Below are 21367 nucleotides of genomic sequence, written 5' to 3'. Positions count from 1 at the left end.
ACCCAGGCCCCCTGCATTGGGAGTGCAGAGTCATAAGCACTGGACTACCAAGGAAGTCCCCAAGCAAATCCCTTTATCGAATCTTTTATCCATATACCTTTTGCTAGTAATGTTGTTTCTCTGACTGAAGCCAAGGAGTTGGCTGAATAAAACTCCCAATGATATCCACATCCTAACCCTTGGAAATCTGTGACTGTTCCTTTATATGGCAAAAAGGATTTGGCAGATGTGAGGAGGTTAATGGTCTTGAGAAGGGAGGTTATCCTGGATTATCTGGGTGGACCCCAGGGAATCAGAGGGACCTCGTAAGAGGGAGACAGGAGATCAGAATAGATGTGCAATTGGAAGACAGAAATTGCTCTGATACAAGGACGGGGCCGTAAGCCAAGGAACGCAGGTGGCCTCTGTGGGCTGGATGATGCAAGGGGACAGATTCTCCTCTCTGGCTTCCAGAGGGAAGCAGCTCTCCTGGCACTTTGACTTGGTGAGGCTGATTTTGGACTGCTGACCTCCAGAACTGTAGGAGGATGAAGTTGTGCTGTTTTAAGGTACTGAATTTGGGGTGCTTTGTTAGAGTGGCAACAGGGAATGAATGCAAACCCTGACTGATACCTAAGAAAGGTGTCCACAGAGTCAAAAATATATCTGGGGACTTCCCAGGGTGGGGGAGCCAGTGGTTAAGAATCTGTCTTCCAATGCAGTGGGCGAAGTTTCAATCCCTGGTCGGGGAATTAGGATCCCACACGCCCCACAGTGAGGCCTATATAAATATGTGTGTGTGCGCATAATTATATACACATATGTATATATGTATGTGTGTGTGTGTGTGTGTACAGGTGCTAAATTGCTTCAGTTATATTCAACTCTGTGACCCTATGGATTGTAACCCAGCAGGCTCCTCTGTCTATTGGGATTCTTTAGCAAGAATACTGGAGTGGATTGCCATGCTCTCCTCCAGATCTTCCTGATTGAACCCGTGTCTCTTATGGCCCCTGCACCAGCAGGGGAGGTTCTTTAACCACTAGTGCCACCTGGGAAGCCCATATATGTATATATACACACATGTATATATGTGTGTGTGTATATATATATATATGTATGTATGCATGTATGTTGGTGAGGGGGGGTGCCCTGGAGCCACTGAATAAATGTGACACACAAAGCATAGTGCTCACACAGAAACAATCACACAATAACTGCAGGTCTCAGTGTTAAGAACACTCATGCATGGAGACCCAGAGACAGCCGGAATTAACAGTTTACAACGGGTCAACACAGTCAGCTGTGGCACCACAGGGACCATACAGACCGCAGAGTCCTTCAGAGACACACACGTGCACACCCCCAAGGCTACTATGGAATCCAATAGGGTCCTCTGGAAAGATATCACACTTCACATCACTCTCCGAACACAATGGCACAGTGACACAACGGTGTTTACGACACGCCCGGAAGTCCCAGCATCGCCCACACCTGTCATTGTCAGTCTAAGACTCATGTTGAGTCAGCTGGATATGGCATCCAGGTGTGTGCGTGTGCACACAAACACACACACAGACACACTCACACTTCCTCCCAACCTCCTCATGTAAGAGACCCAGCAAAGCCAGGGATATGGTACAAAAATAGTTTATTACAAAAGAAATCCAACCAAAACACCTAATAATTTACATGGATATCAGTGCCTGGAGTCAGCCCATCTCTCCCTCCTCTCTGAAGTGGGTTGAGTGCAGAAGGGAGAGCTGTTCCTTGGTTCCACCAGCTCGGGGAGAGGAGAAGGAAATGAACGTTCTGGGGGGGCAGTTCCAGACGAAAGACTGGGAGACCAGGATGCCTGAGAAAAATGAGGGTAAGAGTCCTGGGTTGGGGGCGGGGCTGAGATGGAGGAATATCCGTGCTGAGAAGAGGGGGTTTATGGGTAGATATATGTGCCTCTGTGCAAATCCTGATCCAGAAGACTGGGTGGGGGGGGGGGGCAGAGTGAGATCTTCACAGTTTCCAGGAGGCTGACCCCACAGGGTAGCGAGGTCCCTCCTCACGAGTCCAAGATCTGCCCCCCCATTCCTCTCAGCTACCTCCTGGAGCTGGGGAGGGGGGCACCGGCCGGCCAGGGGCTCGGAGGACCCCGGCATAGGGCAGGAAGGTCGGTGGAGATGAGGGAGGAAGGAAGAAACTGGGGGGAGCCATGGGGAATCCAGAAGGGTCCTTGGGGGGAGACTGGGAGGGCGAGGAGGGTGGTGATGCTGACAGAAGGCCTGCGGGAAGAGAAGAGAGACGAGGGGGTGAGGGCGGCCAGAGCCAGGGAGGAGGAGGCTGGGGGTCCCGGCCCCTGGGTTCTGGGAGCTCGGGGGCTGGCCTGAGGGCTGGCTTCTCACCGTTGGAGCTGAGGCGGCTGCTGCTCTCAGGGGACGTGGTGGTGCTCCGGTCCGGGGAAGGCTCCGGCTGGGATGCCGGAGCAGGCCGTGTGGCCTTGCCTCTCAGGATGTCGATGACCTGTGGGACGCTGCATGATCACCTCCGGGCCAGCCCTGCCCACACAGCCCTGCCTCTCTCCATTTCTCCCGGTTCCCGGTTCCTGAGTCTCCTAGCTCAGGGAGCCTCGCCTCTCCCTCAGGACGTGCAAGAGGGCAAGTCACTTCTTTTCTTCGGGCCTCAGTCTCTCCTCTGCCTAGAACTCACACCCATGCGTCAGGCTGCACCGGCTCGCCTCCACGCCCTGACACTTACGCGCACACGCACACTGCCGCATCCCTTGCACACACATGCCACTCATCTGTCCCATCCTTGCACACCGGCGCTCGGGCACAGAACCACCCCCCATTCAGCCCTGACCCCCCACCAACTCCCGCAACCCCCCACCGCCACCAGCGTGCGCACTCACCCGGCGGCTGCGCGCCACCATAAGCGGTGTGTCGTTGTGGCAGTTCTTGAGGCCGCTGTCTGCGCCGCTGCGGACCAGCGTGCGCACGAGCGGGAGGAGCCCGCGGCCGGACGCCGAGTGCAGCGCAGAGCTGCCGGAGTACATCTGCGCGTTCACGTTGGCGCCGTGCTGCGGGCGGGGAGGCGCGAGTCAGGACCACCGCCTGGGTGGAAGGGGGCGGGACCCAGGGGGCGGGGCCACACACTGGGGCGGGGCCAGACCCGGGGACAGTCAGAGAAGGGTGGAAACTGGAAACAGGGGCGGGACCAAGAGGGTCGGGGGGGCGGCACCGAATCCGTTGGCCATGGACTCCGCAGCCACGGCCAAGGCAAAGGGGGCGGGGTCAGAGAAGAGACGGGTACAGTGGTCTGGGCCTGATCGTGGACGGAGTGAGGGCGGAAGGAGCGCGGGGACTGCGCCAAAGCCGGAAGACAAGGGTCAGCAAGACTCTAGCTGGGAGGGGCCTGGAACGTTTTGGGGGTTTAGAGGAAGGAATGCGAAATGGCCCAGGACTGGTTCGTAGTCTGGAGGAGTGAAGTCCTAGGGTTGGCGGAAGGAGGCCTAGGAGGAAGGGTCGGGGCTGGAGGCGTAGCAAGCACAAGTGCAAGAGCTGGAAGGAGGAGGGGTCGGTGGCAGGGATGGAGCGACAGGCGGTCAGGGCCAGAGGAGACGGTGGGCGAGAGGCCACATAAAGGGGCCGTACCCACCTGCAGCAGCAGCTGGACCATGCTCAGGCTGTTGTTTTCCACGGCGTGGATGAGTGGGGAGCGGCCGCTCTTAATGTCCTGCGGCAAGGAAGGAAAGTTTTGAGCGTCCCCTTGCTCTGCCCAAGCTGCTGGAGGCCCGCATCCCAACGGCTGGGTCCAGCATTTGTTTCCTTAGGTACTTCGAGCCTGCTCCGTTGGCCCCGCCCCTCTCTGCTCCTCCAGGCGTCCCCATCCCCGCCCAAGCGCGCTCACCACCGCGTCGATGTCCGCGCCGTGCTCCAACAAGAGCAGCACCGCTTCTTGGCACTCGGTGTTCACGGCCACGTGCAGGGCGGTGAGCCCTGAAGGAGCGGGAGACTCAGTTAAACGTAGGCCTGGGGTTTTGCAGCCTCAGAAGGACTCCAGGTCCTACCAGACAGCCCCCACCCAGCGCCCGGGTAGGTGCTCACCATCGTAATTGCGGGCCTCCAGGTCCATGGTGCCCCCGGCCGCGCTGTCCAGCAGGGCCCGCAGGCAGGCGGGGCTGCGGTGCTCGCATGCCAGGTGGGCTGCCGTCTGGCCGTGGCGGTCCAGTGCCATGGGGCTGGCACCGGCCATCACCAGGAGCCGGACCACAGACGGCAAGGTGGTGATCACAGCCAGGTGTAGCGGTGTCTGGGGAAGAGAGACTGTGAGGGACTCCTATTTCCTGCCCTGCGACCCAGTCCTGCCTCCCTCAGAGTCTCCGAGTCCTGACCCCTAGCAGTCGTCTGAACCAGAAATCTGAGCACCTCCTCCCTCAGATTCAAGCGTCAGGGCCCCCAGCTCTTCTTCCCCTAGGACTCAGGTCCCCAGCCTCACCTGCCGGAGGTTGTTGTAGATATCCAGCTCCCGGCCGCCGTGCTGGAAGAGGTTGACGAGGCGATGCACAGCTGGCAGATTGCCCTGCACCACGGCAATGTGGAGTGGCCTGGGGGTGGAGAATCACAGGCATGAGAGTGCTCACCTCTCACCCCTGTACGCTTAGCAGTGCTAACTCCAGAATGTGCAGGATGCTTTAGAAGTGACGCGGGTATCCAACCACTGCTCCCCATTCCCTCCATCCTGGTTCAGACACCATCATCTCCCTCTTTACTGGCCTCTACTTCCACAGTGCCCTGCTGTCTGCTCCCCACATAGCAGCTAGAGAGACCCTTTTAGAACCTAAGTCAGATCATGCCCCTTTTCTGCACGGAATTCTCAAAGTCCTCACCATGGCCCATAGGCCCAGGGGTGATCTTGTCTCTCCCTCTTTTGATGTCATCTCTGTTCACTCTCCTCAGTTCATTCTGGCCACTAGCCTCCTTGCTGTCCCTCAAACATACCAAGCATGCTTGCCTCCTAAGCCTTTGCACTGGCAGTTCCCTCTGCCAGGAACAGTATCTCCCCCGCCCCCATATCTTTAGAGCTAACTCCCCTCACTGGGGCCTCTGCTAAAATGGTACGGCAGCGGCTCCCTCCCACCCCCAGGCTTTATTTTCCTCCACATCATCACCTGACATCTTACACTTTGTTTCCTGTCTGAATCTCCCTCGATAGAATGTCAGCTCCACCAGGTAAAGCATTTTTCCAGTGCCTACGACAGTGGCTGGTGCTGAGAAAGTGCTCCACAAACACCCTGAATAGATGAGGCCCTCTCAAGGCTCCCTGACCATCCTTGAAGCTGGGGACCATGTGCTCACCCCGTTCCAGGCCACAGTTTTCTCATCTGTGGAATGGGTTGGGGATGAACTGGATGGTCTCCATCTGTGGTGACTGGAGATCACGTTCAGCCTCCAACCCAAGAGTAGGTACATGGGGCAAGTTTTGTCCAGAAGGGAGATGACGGCACAGGTGGGACAAACAGGGATGACGGTCATTGCTTGGGAGGCCTGACTGCGCAACCCAGATCCCCACTTTAGGACTGAAGGACTCCATTTCCTCAGCTTCTGGGAAGGTTGTCAAGTCTCGGCCCTCTCTGGGAATTACCCGCTGCTGAAAAGGGCTGCTTGCCCAGGTCATGGGGGTGGGTAGACGCCACCCAGTGGCATCCGCTGACTGGTCCGTGTGGGCATAGAAGGCCCAGCCTTCTGGGCCCAACTCTCTGAAAGGCCGCTCCAGCTGCCATATTCCCTGCGGGATCCCTGAGGCCCAGCTGAAACTACAGAGCACCTCGAATTCTCCCTCTGCCCAGTCCTGCTGTCTCCATCCCCTAGGGCACTGAGCTGGAGAACCCTTTAAACCTCCTGCCAGCTTCTCAGGGCCCCCGAAGCTGGAAGAGCCATTCAGAGCTGAAGACAATCTGGGATGACTGTAGGGGGATAGGGGGACGCTGGCGCTGAGTCCATAAGGCTGGCTGAAGTTACACAGGCCCCACAACCTCTATTTAAAGGCCACTTACTGGGGTCAACTTCCTTCTCACCCGCCGCTGCTTGCTGCCAAACCTGGGCCAGGCTAAGAGAGGTGAACGGTGGTCCTCCCCACGGCGGAACAGACTTCTAGAATCCACCTCCTAAATGCTGGAGGCAGAGAAGTTCTGCCGCACCTGAGGGCTTTGCGGGGGCTGAGCCAGGGTTGTAAATCTCTCTTGCCCTGAAGCGTGGGCAAAGTCACGTGGCCCTTTACCGCCTCGGGTTTCTCCTCGGTAAAGTGTCTCCCGCAATAGCTCCCAGCTCCCAGGAAGATTCTGCAGGTGAAACGCTGAACCCGGATACTGAACCGGGAGGGCCACGTTTGAAAAAGAAATCTCGGGGAAGGGGTCGGACCTGGGCCAGGGCCCCCCGGGGAAAGGCTCCGTCCCCTCCCCGCATCTCTCAGGACGCCCCGCCTGGGTCCCCTTCGGGGCGGGCGGGGTTAAGCGAGGGCAGAGGGAGAAATGATTTCAGAGAAACCGTCCAGGCCTGAGTTCCCATAAACGCGCGGGCCGCAGGGGGTGGGGCGGGGCTGGAGGAAGTGGGGACGGGAGGGGCGGCCCAGCCCTCGGACTTCCAGTAACAGGTCTGCTGGGCGGGGCTCCGCTTCCTGCTCCCTGGGGAGGGAAGCCTGGCTCTTCGGGGATCTACCCTGGCCACCCCGGCACCCCAACTTCCATCCTCGAATGAGGCGGAGAGGGGAGCCCGACCCAAAGAGCTCTCTCTAGTTACCTTGGGGGTAAGAAAGGACCCCAATTGCTCCAGCCAGGGGACCTCGCTAAGACTCCATGCCTCAGGGTTCAGAATCCTGCTGCCTCTCTGTCCCCCACATCCTGGCGTGCATCCTCCTGCGACCCTGGCATACGATGCCCTAACTCTTGAAGGGTACAGACTGTCCCCATCGGGCCTAGTTTTAGGCTCCCCCGGCTGCCCTGCCGCCCGGGGCCTTCCTCGCTCAGTAGTCAAGGCATGTAGTACCCCAAACTTCTGCCCTCCGGGACTCAGAACGCGTCCCCCCTCCCCCCCCACCTCGTGGAAACTCAGACTTCCAGCTCCCCACTGCCAGACCTTTGGGAGGGGGTGGGTGGGTGATTGCAAATGTCCTGAGATCTTACTGCCCTGAATACCTCGAAGTCCAGCCTCCCAACCGTAGCATTGCCCCTTTGGGGATCCAGACCTAGAGTGTCCCCCCACCCCCGCCCCCGCCCGGCCCGCTGCCCATTCCGGTAAAGCCTCGGCCCCAGCGGAAGGGGTTAAGGTTAGAGGGAGCGCCAGGAGGGGGAGGCTGCGAGTGAGTGACGGGTGCTGACGTGGGGAAGGCAGAGCAGCTGGGCTGCGGTCAAGTTCTGCGGGAAGGGATTTCCCCCACCAGGCAGCTGAGGCAGAAGTGTTTGCTTTGGGGGAGAGGGGGGAGGGCGGGGAGGGAGGCTGGGGCGTGGGGCTGGAGAGTGGTGTGCCAGGTCTTCTGCACCCGGCTTTCACAGGCTGCAAACAAACCACCCCTGGGGACAGAGACAAATTGAATCTATTTCACAGATGACCCCACAGGTACCCAGAGGCGGCGGGAACTAGTTTTACCGAGGCCTTTGTGTATAAATATATTTATCTTTATATATAAATATATATAAAGATACATTTATAACTCAGACACTTTGTCCTGCTTGGGTTCGCAAGGATAGTCCACAGCCACCCTGGGAGCTCTGTTTCAACAAACACACCGACTGTGTGCCCGGCCCTGTTCTATGCACTGTAAGTCCTGTACTTCACTGCATTGAATCCGCATTGTGATCATGAGGCCTGATTTCCAGATAGGGAAACTGAGGCTTGGGGATGTGAAGTCACCCAGGGGCCAGTGGTGGAGAGCCCCCCTCTCCACTTTCCTTGCATCTCCCCTGTGGTTTCCAGAGTCCCCAAGCCCATTCCTAGATAATTGCTTTATTGAAATCATTTCTTTTCTGCCTCATAGAGACCTTCATTTTGTGGTTCTTGTTTGTACAGGGGGAAACTGAGGCAGAGAGGTGTGAGAAAGTGACCAGCTGAAATTCCATCCGAGGTTGGTAGGATTACCACAATAACCATGGTGGTCAAGTGTTTTTCTGAGTGCTAGGCCTGGGCTAAATGCTCCCATGCAGGATTTCTCGGTGGCTTCATGCAGCTCAGAAGCCTGTCCTTCAAATAATAGATGATAAAACCGTAAGATTTGTGAAATCAACTTAAAAAATTGTGAAATTAATTTAGTGGGCTATGACCAGGAAACAGCGACATGACTAGAATAGAAAACCCCAAAGTAGCTCCCATGTTGTAAGCATGAGTGCTGTTTTGTTCTGTGCAATTTTTATTTCAAGTTTATATATGTGTGTGTGCTTAGCAAAAGGTAATAATGATAATAATAACATTAATTAATACAGATTGAGCACTACAAGGCTCTGTGCAAGGAGCTTAACATGTCTAATTCATATAATAAGTCAATCTGTAAAATGTCTTTCTCATTTTTGGCTTTTGGTAAAAACTTTAAAGCCCACTGCTTCAAAAACAGTCCTGGGAGGTAAGGGTTCTCAGGGTGCCCATTTTTCAAAAGAGGAAACTGAGGCTCAGAAAGGGAAAGGGGCTTCCTCAAAGTTGCATAGACTGGGAGACAGGATTCTAACTCAGTGCAGGTAACTTGAAAGCTCGTGCTGAGTGCCCCTGTGTTGCAGTGGGTGGGTGAGGTGGGAGGAGGGTTGGCCTCCCCACCCTTCTATTCCCTTCCATGAATGGGGGATTGTCACTCACGTATCTCCATCCTCATCAGCTCGCGTGGCCATGGCGATGTCAGCTGACAGGGGGTGTTCCATGGAGCACACCATGGGGTACAGAGGTGTAGGCAAGTTCAGCAGAGGAAAGGGGGAACCCATGGTCGGGGTGGGGTACAGGGACAGTAAAGGTCCTGGTAAGAGAAAGGACATGCATGAGGCCAAACCCATAGATCATCAGCCTGCCCCCCAGCTCCAGGCCTTCACTCTGTGTCGCCTGCCCTTTTCCCCTGGTTCCTTCTGCATCTCCTCCTGAGCCCTCAAGGCCCAAGACAAACTCCTCTACCACGGCCCTCCTCTGCGCTCCTGCAGCTCCCCTCCCCAGCCTTGGATATTGTCACTTATCTTTATTTCTGTCTGACCCCTCATCTTCTACTAGGCAAAGATTCTGCACTATCACCCAGCATGGGGACCTCAGGACCAGTTTGCTGAGTGAATCTGTGGCTGAGGAAGGTAAGGGTGGATGAAGCACCAGGTGGAGGGGGTGGAATGAATGTGTACAGAGTTTGGGGAGAGTGCATAGTGCCAGAATCTGGCATAGATCAAACTGCTGGAAGGCACCGAGGTAGCTGGCAAATCTACATCTACCCATCACTCAGGTGGGGAAAACTGAGGCTCAGGTTTTCATTGGGGAATGGGAAAGGGGAGAAAGCAGTGACAGGCCTCCTGATGGAGGGCTTGAAGCTGTACCCTGAGGGGATGAAAGGTGCAGAAACCGAGCAAAGTTCTGGAGGCCCAAGGCCTGGGGTCTCTGCAGCTCTGGGGGCCACACGGAGATTGTGACGCAGGCACAGCTGTGGGAGAGGCTGCCCCCTCCTGGATATCAGGGACGGAGACAGGATGGAAAGACTAGTGCCTGTTCTGTCATCTCATGGTCCTTGGGGGCTCCATTCCTGAAATCCCGTTTCCTGGTCCTTGCATGTTCAATGCCAGGCCTTGGTGCCCTCAGGGCTTCTGCCCAGAGACCCCCAAATCCTCCCTGGCCCTATATCCTTTAGGCCCAGAACTCCCCACTCCTGCCCCCCAGTTCTTAGAATCCTCAGTCCCCAAATCCCCCCTAAGGCCTCCTGACATCATGACACCAGTGAGACACTGATCACTTGCAAGCACACAGAAGTGGGTGCTTGGAACCCCAGGTCTCTGTCCTGCTGACTCTTAGGACCCCTGGTATTGGGATGGGTTTCCTTGGGTTTTTGTGATCCCAGATATTGGGGTGCTCAGTACTCTCACTCTGTTCCCATCTTTTCCCGACGTCTGGGTTCCTGAGATTTTGACAAATGGGGATATGTCTTCTTAGAACCCCAGCCTCTGTTCCCCTCACTCCCTTTGACCCTACATAAAGTTCAAGGATCCCCAAACCCCCAGCTTCTTGGGTCCAGCTGCTGATTCCTTATAACCCTATTTATCTGGGTTCTTAAGAGTTTATAATTCTGTGGTCCTGGGACTTGACTCCCTGAGACCCAATATCTGGACTGCTAGGCTCTGTCTCCTGGTTCCCTAAGGTGGGTCTCAGATCTCAGGACTTCGGACACCCAGCTTCCTAGAGCTCTGGTGTCCCAAGGTGCTGGCGCTCTGAAGCTCCCATATCTGCACCCCTGGGACCTCAGGCTCTGCCCGCAACTCCCCAGGAACCCCCTCTCTGTGTCCTTGGGACCTTGGCTTTTGTCCCTCGGCTCCCGAGGCCCCCCTGTGTTAAGGTCGGAGCTCTGCCGCCTGACTCGGGTGGTGACCCTCTGCACTGCCTGCCCCCCACCCGGCCATGACCTGCGGAAGCCACTCACCCTGGTAGTAAATTGCCTCTGGTCGCGCCAGGCCGTGAGGGGGCGCGGGCACAGCCGGTGTGTCGGAGCCACCGCGGAGGGGATCCGGGGGGACGACGGGGCCCGCAGCGCCGCGCGGGGCGGCGGGCTCCGGGGACGGCGCGCGCAGAGGGCGCTTGCGGAGCGGCAGCGCGGCGCCCGGGGGTCCAGTGGCCTTGGGCCGGGTGCGCAGGTCCACGGGCCCCTCGTCCATGGTCCCCGCGGGGCATCGGGGCATGGGGCCGCCGGGGACGGCGGCCGAGCGGGCGGCCGGAGCGCGGCTGGGCTCGGCGGCACGGGAGGGTGGTTGCGCCGAGGGCCGGGACTTCCCCTGCCGCCGGCTGAACTGAAGGGACTTTTGTCGGCCCGGGCGGTGCCGGCCGCCCGCCTCCCCGCCCCCGGCCCCCCCGGGGCCACCCGTCCGCCCCAGGGGTTTCCTGGACCCGCCGCCGCTCCCGCCGTCCCGCGGTGCCGCCCGCCGATCGCCCCGCCCGCGCCGCGCCCCACGCCCGCCCCCTCCCGGCCCCGCGGCGCCCGGGGCGGCTGGGCCTCGGCGGGGGGCGGGGGCGGGCAGGGGGTGGGAAGGAGGCGGGGTCGCGGGGTCCCCACCCCTGCGGCTGCGGGCCTCAGGCTGCGTCCCCGCGCGCGCGCGTGTGTGTGTGTGTGTGTGTGTGTGTGTGTGTGAGAACGTCTCTTTCTGGCTGTAGGTCTCTATCTCTGTATCTCAGTCTGGAACTGTCCCTGACTCGAGGGTCTGGATGGATGTCTCTCTATCTCTGTGTCTCTCTCTGTTCTCACTGTCTCTGTCTCCATCGTCTCTGGGCATCCCTTTCCGTGTGTCTGTCCCAGGAGCGCTGTCTGCTCTCAGCCTCTTCCTCTCCCCCTGACCCCACCTCCCCAGGGAGGCAGTTCCCAGAGGCCCTTGGGGTCGCCAGGACGTGGGTTCGATTCCAGACTCCCACTTCCTCGCTGGGTGACCTTGACCAGGCACTTCCCTTCTCTGAGTCGTTTCCTCCTTTGTGGGAGCGAGAAGACGCACCCAGGGCAGGGACTACCCTCGGCGGGCGCCCGGGCACGATCCCTCTGCCTGCCCTGCCCCCGTCTCTGCCTCCTCCATGTGCCTGCTCAGTTTGGGGTGTGAACTTCGCTGGGGGCGTGAAGGGGGGGAATGTTCGGTGGGGAGAGCACAGAGAAACCGTGAATGTGTCTCTCCCCTCGGGGTCCCATGACCCAGCCTAAGCCTCCGGGCACAGGGTGGGTGCCCCCGAAATCCTCGATACACAGAGAAACAGATGTGGCGAAAGGGGTCCAGAGGTCGTGAGAGGCCAGGTAAGAGGGAGACGGGGAGACAGCAAGAGCCGTAGGGTCACAGGATCAGAGTCACAGCGGCCAAAGGCCGGGTCCAGAAGACAGGGGGCTGGCGGGCTTCCCTTCTGCCCCCGCGTCCCCCTCCCATCCTGGGCGGGGTTGGTGGGTGGGGAACAGGCCAGGCTGGTTGGGGGCATGACTCAGAGGCAGGCTGGAGCTGGGGGCGGCGGGGCCAGGGGGAGGGAAGGACGGAGGCGGGCCTCTCCCATGACCCCGCCCTTGCCGCCCTTCTCCCCGCCCCGGGGAGGGGCCCAGCCGCTCGGGGCTTTCCCGGATTTCCCTGGAGGCGGGGCTGTCGCTGGGGTTGAGTCCCGGTCACTGACTTACGGGAGGTGGAGCGGAAGACTTGGGGGACCTAAAGGGGCGAGGGGATGCGTGCTGCACCCCGGGTCTGTCCAGGCGGCACGCAGGGTCTTCCTGGTTTTGTGTGTCTCCCCCGGTCTCTGGATCTCCTTCCCTGGTCTCCGTCCCTCTGCCTCCAGTCCCGCCTTGTCGCCTTGTCTCTCCATCTCTGTCTGCATCTCAGTCTCCCCATCCTGGGACCCTGAAAATGGGTGTAAGGCCCCCGGTTCTCAGGAAGGGACTTCGCCCAAGACTGGAACTCCACCCCAGTGATGTCAGGAGCAGCTGTGGGCAGACAGAAGCCTCACTCTCTTCCCTGCTTCTCTCCTTTCTGCCTCTCTGGGTCTCCCCCTCGGTGCCCTGTAAAGGGAGAGCGTCTGGGGGCAAGATCTGGGTTCAAGTCCCACTTCCAACCCCTTGCTGACAGCGAACCTTAGGTCGTTTCTCTTGAGCCTCAGTTTGTTCTTCTGGAAAATGAGGCTGAGATCAACCCTTGCCCCCAGAGTTGTGGGGGCTACAGGGGAAGGGGTGAGGGAATTAGGCTGGGAAGTCTGGCGTTCCCACCCACTCAGCCCTCACCTCTGGTGACTCTCCAACACAGGGGAGGGATGGGGTGTAGAGCACTGCCCTGCTGTACAGAGAGCAGCTGAGCCTGGGAGAAGCGAGGCTTGTCAAGGTGATGACCCCAGGAGGTAGGGTTGGAAGGATGCCCAAGGTCCTCCCATGCCCTGGCTCCCTTGCTGCAGGTGGGGCAATGACTCTGGGCCCAGACGGGACTGCGGAGGGGGTGTCTGCTTTCGGCCTAGAGGGGGCTTAGAGGGGCCGAAAGAGAGGATGCTGCTGGCTCTGAATCTGAGGGTAGAGGAGGGATGAAAGAGTCTGAGGGAGGAGGATATGAAGGAGGAAGACAGGTCCAAGAGGGAAGTAGGTGATCTGAGGGGGGAAGTGAGGGTCTGAGGGGGGAGTTGAGGGTCTGAGGGGGGAGTTGAGGGTCTGAGGGAGAGAGAGAAGAACTAAATGAGGCCAGTGACTCTGAGAGAGGAGGAGAAAGTGGAGGGTGGGGGAAGAAGGGCTTGAGGGAAGATGAGATCTGAAGAGGCTGTGAGCGTGGCGGCAAATTCTGAGGGAGAAGATCTGAGGGTCTCGGGGTGGTGGCCATGGTCTGAGGGAGGGGGGATCAGTTGGAGGGGGGCCTCCTTGGGGCAGAGGGAGGCATGCTTGGGGAACCAGCAGGGACTGAGGGGAGGGAAGAGAGGGGAGGCCTGGAGTCAGCCCCGCCCCGCAGCTGTCTCTAATTTCCCAGAATCTTCTGCTGCTCAGGAAAGTCCCAGCTCCCACAGCCGCCTCCCTCTTGTGTCGGGAATGGAGGATGCGGAACCAGGATGGCTCCCCCCTCCTTTCCCCCCTTGCTCCCTGAACCCTTGTCGGGGAGGACTAGGGTCTCCCCTCTCTGGGCCATGAGCTCTGGAGGGCTCCCCCCACCCGCAGGGGCGGCCCCTGGATGAGTCCCAGAAACTTCCCAGATGAGGCTGGGAAGTTCTGCATGGTGTCTAACCACTTTCCCCACGCAGGCCAACCTTTGTACCTGGTCACACTGCCTCCTACTGCTTCTTCTCCTCTTGTCCTTCTTCAAACCTCTCTGGGGAAGGAAGGGCCACGATTATACCTGCTCACGGTCCCAAAAGGGAAGTGAAGTCCCACAGCTAGAAGGCTGTGATTCTGGGCCAGCTTTCTTGCCCTTGGAGGCCTCCATTTCTCCTAAAAGGAGAAGATTGGGCTGGTCAGACCCTAAGTTCCTATTGGCGTAATTCCTGGCCTTTGTCCTCTTTGCTTCTGACTGAGAAGTCCTGTCTCCAGCTTTCATGAGCTTTGTGACCTGCAGCAGTTACTGAACCTTATGGAGGCTTAGTTTCCTCATTTATGCTGCTAGGTTGCTTCAGTCGTGTCCGACTCTGTGTGACCCCACAGATGCCAGCCCACTATGCTCCCCCGTCCCTGGGATTCTCCAGGCAAGAACACTGGAGTGGGTTGCCATTTCCTTCTCCAATGCATGAAAGTGAAAAGTGAAAGTGAAGTCACTTAGTCGTGTCCGACTCTTAGTGACCCCATGGACTGTAGCCCACCAGGCTCCTCCGCCCATGGGATTTGCCAGGCAAGAGTACTGGAGTGGGGTGCCATTGCCTTCTCCGTTCCTCATTTATAAAACAGACTAAATCAAGAAAACATGCTTCCATTCTGTAGGTCCTGAGCTATAGAAAGTGCTTGATACAATGTAGCTGCTATTATTATTCTTCCCATTATAACCATTCTTCCTGTTATAACCTGGCATAGGAATAATACCAATTCTTATTAATCCATTAACCCATATTTTCAATGGCAGGACCAATTTCATTGATTCAACATGCTGGGTTTGAGCCCTTGTTCTGCTGCGTGTTAGCTGTGTGACCTTGGATAGGAGGCTTTCCCTCTCTGGGCCTTCCTTGTGACTTTATGGTTGGGAATGATGACAGCTTCTGCCTCCCACGATTTCTGGGCAGATCGACACCAGGTGTGCAGAGTGAATGGCTGACTGAATGAATGAAGGGTATCCACACTTCACGTTGTGTGCCTTCACCACCCGGCCAGGCCTTTGATTATTTGTATTTTTAAATTAATTACTTAATTTGACTGCACCGGGTCTTAGTGTGTGGTTCGTGGGATCTTTGATTGTCACTGTGTCATGCGGGCTCTTTTGTTTATAGTTGCAGCATGTGATGGCTCAGTTGTGGCATGCGGGATCTCGATCCCCGGCCAGGGATCGAACCCTGGGTCCCTGGCATTGGGAGTTCCGAGTCTTGGAGTCTTAGCCACTGGACCACCAGGGAAGCCCCCAGGGCAGGCCTTTCTTGTCATGCTTTCCACCCAGAGATGAGACTAGATAGGCCCATTTGCTCTGCCCGAGCTCCTACTTAGGAACAGGCTAACTTCATTCTCTTAACACCCAGTAAGGAAAATTCAGTGTAAATCTCCATTTCAAAAGGAAAGGAGGGGACACAAAGCAGTGAAGTCACTGTCTAGGGGAACATGATGAGAGATGGGTGGCGGAAGCACAATTTTAAATCAAGTCTCTGTGGCCCCAGCATCTTGATTGCTGCACCACGGACCTGCAAGGGATGCTCATTAGTCCCAGAGACCGTCAGACTCCCCTCTCAGCTCTCATCCTAGCCACTTCCTGGGAAGGAATCATTTAGATGGGGAAACTAGGGCACAGGAGAGGCAAGGTCACATGCCTGAGTCTGCGTTCTTGCTTGGGTGCTCTTCTGCAGGCCAGGGAGGGTGGAGCAGATGGAGAGAAGATTGCCTTGCAGCAGGGCTGAGTTAGATTTAAGAGAGGCTTGGGAAGAGCAAGCGAATTTTGCAGACAAGAGGGAAACAGAGATGCTGAGCTGGGATGGGAAGGGACTTGCCCAAGGTCACATAGCCTCCCAGTCACACAGTTTTGAGCTTCGAGTCCCTCCTGGGTCAGCAGACAGCTCCCGGGCTCCACCCCACCCCCAGGGGTGAATGCAGGCCAGCTTCCTGGAGGCCGGCCTGCACCTCCTGCTTCCTCCCCACCCTGGGGCCTTGGCAACTGCTGGAATCCTTGGCACCAGGCTGCATAGCCCATTTTGGGGCTTGGGCCAAGACTTAATCTTCCCCTTTCTCCCTCCTGCTGGGTCTGCACGCATGCCGCTGCTGAGTCAGAAGATTGCAACATTCTCCCCAAGCGAGTTTGAAGACTGGACAGCCTCCCCCTGCCCCCCAATTCACTGCTTTGATCAGACAGGGGAGATGCAGTGGGAGGGGTTTGTGGATATCAGCATCTGCCCTGGGGGGATGGGGGTGGGAGTGGGGTTCTGGGAACGTCAGGTGTAAGGCAGAGCCACCCCAGCGGGGTGATGGTGGACTAACAGGAGGTGTGCTGTAGGGCCTCAGTGTCCTCATCTGAAAATGAGGCTCATGCTTTAACTGAGGGTCTTCAAACCCCAGCTCTGCCACTTAGCAGCTGTGTGACCCTGGGCAAGTGACTCACCCTCTCTGAACCTCAGTTTCCTCATCTATAACACGGGGTGAAACCAGTGCACGTCTCACAGGATTGCAGCGAGGGTCAAAGGCTTTAACACATGTTGGCGCAGGCTGGCGTGGAGTAGGTTCTCAGTAAATGGAAGCTGTTATTTTCAGATGATTGCTATTATTAATATAGGGTATGGGAGGGCTGCCACAGAGGCACGCTGCTTGGATGCCTTTTGAAGAAAGGACTTGTGGCCCAGCTGCCTGGCGTGTAGATGGCTGGCAGTTGGCTCCTTCAGGGTCTGCCTCAGCTTGCCAGCTGGGGATTCTGGCCATTGGCAGAGCCAGATGGGCTCAGAGGTCTGGCCATTTTCTGTCCACTGTGGGATTCCTCATGGGCAGTCTGCTTCCAGAGCTGCCCCTGGGGCTATCCTGGCCTGCTGGTCCCCTACCTACTCCCGCTTCCCCCACATGCTGCTCTCCATAAACCTTTTGCCCTCCTAACTCTAGGCCACCTGATGCGAAGAACTGACTCATTTGAAAAGATCCTGATGCTGGGAAAGATTGAAGGCAGGAGGAGAAGGGGATGACAGAGGATGAGATGGTTGGATGACATCACTGACTCTATGAACGTGGGTTTGAGCAGACTCCGGGAGATGGTGAAGGACAGGGAAGCCTGGTGTGCTGCAGTCCATGGTGTTGCAGAGTTGGAGACAACTTAGCAACTGAACAACAGCAACTCTAAGTATCTGCTTTCTGGGGAACCCCGTAGCGACAATGGGTTTTGCAGTTAAGATGACCTGAGTGTGAGTATCAGCTCTGCCTGTGGCAGAGTGGCATCTGATCTCTCTCGGTGTCAGTATCCCCCTCTGAGTCATCATGGTAGTGATAATATGATGGCTGAGTGGATCCAGCGAATTTTCCTAGGGCCTCTGGCACGGTTGCCGACGTCATCCTCACCTGTAAGGAGTGAGACGAATTGAATCTGGGTCTACCTTCCACTCTGCCAGTTTCCAACCCTGTGGCCGCTGCCAAGCGCTTTGCCCTCTGAGCCTGGTCTAGTGGTCCTCGGGGTCCTGCCCTCCTCCATCAGACTTAGCTCATTGAGTGGTGTCGCTTAAACCAGCCATCTTACTGGGAACACTTAATGAGACTGAATCTTGTCCCCAGTTTTGAAGTGCGTGGGTGCTGTCCCCTCAGTCATGTCCGACTCTGTGCGATGCTATGGATTGTAGCCCGCCTGGCTCCTTGTCCATGGGATTGTCTAGGCAAGAATACTGGAGTGGATTGTCACGCCCTCCTCCAGGATAGAAGTACAAGCTATAAATTCCCCAGGAGGAAACGGGGTGTCTGCCTCCCCCATCAGTCTAGACCCTTCCCCAGATGCGGTGACCCTCCCCGCAATGAACTGGGAGCCACCCACCCCTTCTCGAGCCGGTTTCCCCAGGGCAGAGCACAGAGGCCACCTCAGACGAAGGGACAGCACCTTCCCTGAAAAGCTGGCCTTTTCCCTGGAAGTCGGTGCCTCCCCAGCTGGAGGCCACAACCTCCCCAGCAGCCACCGGGGCTTAGAAAGACAGATGCGAAAGTCCCCCAGGCTCCTGGGAAAGCAGGTCAGGCCTGGCCCTCCCTTCCTCATTTGAGCGGGGGCCACGCTGGACTCACCTTCCCTGGCTCCATTCGCCAGTCCCAGTCGGGGCCACCCCTGCCCTGCCGCACTATCCCACGAGAGTGAGGACCCGGAGGGCGTGTCCCGGCTACCCTGCCCGGAGGAATCAGGTCGCCGGCTGCACCGCAGCCTCTCAGCTGCGCAGCCCTGGCAGGCTGTTTCCACATCAGAAAGCCTGGGGGTGGCGCCAGGCGTCCTCGAAAGGTTGCGCTCCTGGACCCCTGGCTCTGGGCTGGCTGTTGAGAAGCGGGGTGCCCGGGACCTCTTACTGCCAGGCTCCGCGGGAGGTGGGGGTGGGGTTGGCTTGCGGCCGTACCCACCTCTGAACTTGTCCCTTCGGGCCTCCTGTGGTCACACAGTCCCAGAACCCTCGCTCGCTGCTGGGAAAGTCAAATGGTATCTTGTGTTTCAGATCCCAGATTCTCTTCTTGTGGCTTCCCACAGCCGTCTCCTGCCGCGCCCCCCCCTCCCCCCCGCCCCCGCCCCTCCTCCCACCTGACTCAGAAATCTTGCCCCCTTGGAGAACCGAGTCATAGGAGAAACGGAGAGATTGTGGAATCATGGGATGAAAAAGAATATAAATCTTAAAATTATGAAATATTAATATAATGTAGAGAATCGCATGACAGATGATGCTCCATTTTGCCAACTCTTTTCAAAGGGACAGTTAGGTTCAGAAATGGTTCTGCCAGTTCCTCTAAGGCTTCTTCCCAATCGAACTCTCTCTTTTCTCAAGGTATCCCATTCTTTGGTGCTGTTATTTTACGTTTACTACCGATGAATACACACCTGACCACTGCAGTTTTTAATTGATTAATTTATACTTTTGTTTATTTATCCTGAAGGACTGACACTGTCTTTATTCACATAAGGCATGTGACACGGGACATTCCATATCTATGAAAAGCCACCATAAATAGTAATTTAGTGAAGGCTTCGAATGGGAGGTCAATTTAAAAATGACAACTTTTTTAATGACAATGTATTTCTTTTTTTGTTATTTAATTTATTATTATTATTTTTTTGGTGATGCTAGTGGTAAAGAATCCACCTGCCAAGACAGGAGATGCAAGAGATGTGGGTTCCATCCTTGGGTCCGGAAGATCCCCTTGAGTAGAAAGTGGCAACCGCCTCCAGAACTCTTGCCACGGACAGAGGAGACTGGTGGGCTATAGCCCATGGGGTTGCAAAGAGTCCGACAACCTGAACACACACAACAGTTGATTTACAATGCTGTGTTAATTTCAGGTGTGCAGGCAGAGTGATTCAGGTATACACATATATATGTGTATTCATTCTTTTACAGATTCTTTTCCCTTGTAGATCTTTATAAAATGTTGAGTATAGTTTCCTGCGCTATACAGTAGGTCCTTGTTGGTTATTTTTATATATTGTAGTATGCATATATTAATTTCAAACTCTTGATTTATTTCCCCACCCAGTTTTGAATTTTTTCTTTTTTTTTTTTGGCTACACCACTAGGCATGTGGGATCTTAGTTCCCTGCTCAGGGTTCAAACCCATGCCCCCTGCCATGGAAGCTCAGAGTCTTAACCACTGAGCTGTCAGGCAAGTCCTTTGAAGTTTTGATAACGAGAATCTTCGAGTGCAGTCTCTTGGATCTGGCCTCTTGCACTCAGTCTTATGTCTGTGTGTGTGTTGTGTGCTCATTTGGGTCCAACTCTTTGTGATCCCATGGATGGTAGCCCACCAGGCTCCCCTGTCCCTGGAATTCCCCAGGCAAGAATTCTGGAGTAAGTTGCCATTTCCTTCTCCAGGGGATCTTCCCCACCAAGAGATCAAACCCGTGTCTCCTGCATCTCCTGCATTAGCAGATGGATTCTTTTTTTTTTTTTTTTAACCCCATGGTCTATACAGTCCATGGAATTCTCCAGGCCAGAATACTGGAGTGGGTAGCCTTTCCCTTCTCTAGGGGACCTCCCCAACCCAGGGATCGAATCCAGGTCTCCCGCATTGCAGGCGGATTCTTTACCAGCTGAGCCACAAGGGAAGCCCAGCAGGTGGATTCTTTACCGCTGAGCCACCTAGGAAGCTCTCTGTGAGGTATGTCTGTGAGGTTCATGCATATTCTTACATCTGTTGGATTTTCATTTCCATGACTGTGGATCACTCTCTTGCATGGAAATTTATAAAACCATTTGCCTGCTGATGGGCATGTGAGTGGTCTCCAGGTTCTGCCTTCTTTTGACAATGCTGTGTACATCTCCTAGAGCCCATGAGCACACACATTTCTCCCCATAACCCAAGAATGGCATTGTTGGAACACAGGGTGTGCAGATGTCCAGATGTGGGAGATACTGCCAGACCGTTGCTCCAATTTTCACTCCCATCTGAGTGTCTGCTGTGGGTTCTCCTTCCCCCACAACCTTGTCAGCACTGAATCTGGTCAGACTTTGAAAATACGAGTCATCCTGGTGTGTGTGTATGTGTGTGTACATGTGTGCATCTCATGGTGGTTCTAATTTGCAGTGTCTCACTCCGCAGTGAGATTGAGTCCACTGTTCACTTGAATGGAAGGACAACAGACTCGTTAGGACAAAAAAACTCTAGAAACGTAGGTAAACCATAATGGAAAAGAATATGAAAAAGAAAATATATATGCATAAATAAGTCATTCTGCTGTACGGCAGAAATGAACACACCTCAGAAATCGACTAGACTTCGTTAAACAACGATACCAACAACTGTGGGACCTTAGAATCTTAGGAGCAAAGAATTCTTGAGTCCCAGACATGACTGAGTGACTGAACTGACTGAGACTTTTTAGGAGCAAGGCATTCCAGAATCCTGTGCCTCTGTTTCCTCATTTGTCAGTTCAATTGAGTTGCTCGGTCGTGTCTGGCTCTTTGCGACCCCATGGGCTGCAGCACGCCAGGCTTCTGTGTCCATCACCAACTCCCAGAGCTTACTCAAACTCATGTCCATTGAGTCGGTGATGCCATCCAACCATCTCATCCTCTGTCGGCCCCTTCTCCTCCCTTCAATCTTTCCCGGCACCAGGGTCTTTTCCAAGGAGTCAGTTCTTTGCATCAGGTGGCCAAAGTATTGGAGTTTCAGCTTCAGCATCAGTCCTTCCAATGGATATTCAGGACTGATTTCCCTTAGGATTGGCTGGTTTGATCTCCTTGCAGTCCAAGGGACTCTCAAGAGCCTTCTCCAACACCACAGTTCAAAAGCATCAATTCTTCTGCTCTCAGCTTTCTTCACAGTCCAACTCTCACATCCATACATGACCACTGGAAAAACCATAGCTTTGACTAGACCGACCTTTGTTGGCAAAGTAATGTCTCTGCTTTTTAATATGCTGTCTATG

The 21367-nt window shown here is 55.9% G+C and overlaps 1 protein-coding gene and 1 long non-coding RNA gene across 7 annotated transcripts in view; one reads left to right on the top strand and one right to left on the bottom strand.

Annotated features, from left to right (window-relative positions):
* LOC138418157 (uncharacterized) overlaps window positions 1–21367 on the top strand; it is a 33085-nt gene that overhangs the window by 10220 nt on the left and 1498 nt on the right. For 2 of the 5 annotated variants that reach the window (XR_011248423.1, XR_011248421.1), the window contains exons 2-3: window positions 8034–8088; window positions 9207–9280. This is a non-coding gene — a long non-coding RNA (uncharacterized lncRNA). Of the gene's footprint in view, window positions 1–6602; window positions 6775–7708; window positions 7785–8033; window positions 8089–9206; window positions 9281–21367 lie in introns of those variants that run through there. The other 3 variants (XR_011248424.1, XR_011248420.1, XR_011248422.1) reach the window with 3 other exon arrangements.
* On the bottom strand, window positions 1614–11107 carry BCL3 (BCL3 transcription coactivator). 2 transcript variants are annotated; one of them, XM_069549151.1, is made up of 9 exons: window positions 10609–11107; window positions 8808–8961; window positions 4468–4576; window positions 4077–4281; window positions 3880–3968; window positions 3628–3705; window positions 2882–3049; window positions 2376–2493; window positions 1614–1834 (listed from the first exon to the last, which is right to left on the bottom strand). In XM_069549151.1, the coding sequence occupies exons 1-9, from the start codon at window positions 10862–10864 to the stop codon at window positions 1692–1694; spliced, it is 1320 nt and encodes a 439-aa protein (XP_069405252.1). In that variant the 5' UTR covers window positions 10865–11107; the 3' UTR covers window positions 1614–1691. The 2 variants fall into 2 exon arrangements, with proteins under 2 accessions (XP_069405252.1, XP_069405253.1); XM_069549152.1 differs by having other exon boundaries at window positions 1614–2255; window positions 10609–11098.

Source organism: Ovis canadensis, chromosome 14 (genome assembly GCF_042477335.2).
Source record: "Ovis canadensis isolate MfBH-ARS-UI-01 breed Bighorn chromosome 14, ARS-UI_OviCan_v2, whole genome shotgun sequence".
In the NCBI taxonomy this organism is placed as follows: Eukaryota; Metazoa; Chordata; class Mammalia; order Artiodactyla; family Bovidae; genus Ovis; species Ovis canadensis.
This window is presented reverse-complemented; position numbering and strand designations above follow the sequence as displayed.

Excerpts from the sequence above, each read along its gene's own strand:
- BCL3 (XM_069549152.1), bottom strand. The coding sequence starts at position 10,864 with ATGCCCCGATGCCCCGCGGGGACCATGGACGAGGGGCCCGTGGACCTG. Across the intron at positions 3,969-4,076 it reads GGAGGCCCGCAATTACGATG|GGCTCACCGCCCTGCACGTG; the intron begins GTGAGCACCTAC and ends CCGCTCCTTCAG. Across the intron at positions 2,494-2,881 it reads TGGTGGCGCGCAGCCGCCGG|GTCATCGACATCCTGAGAGG; the intron begins GTGAGTGCGCAC and ends AGCGTCCCACAG.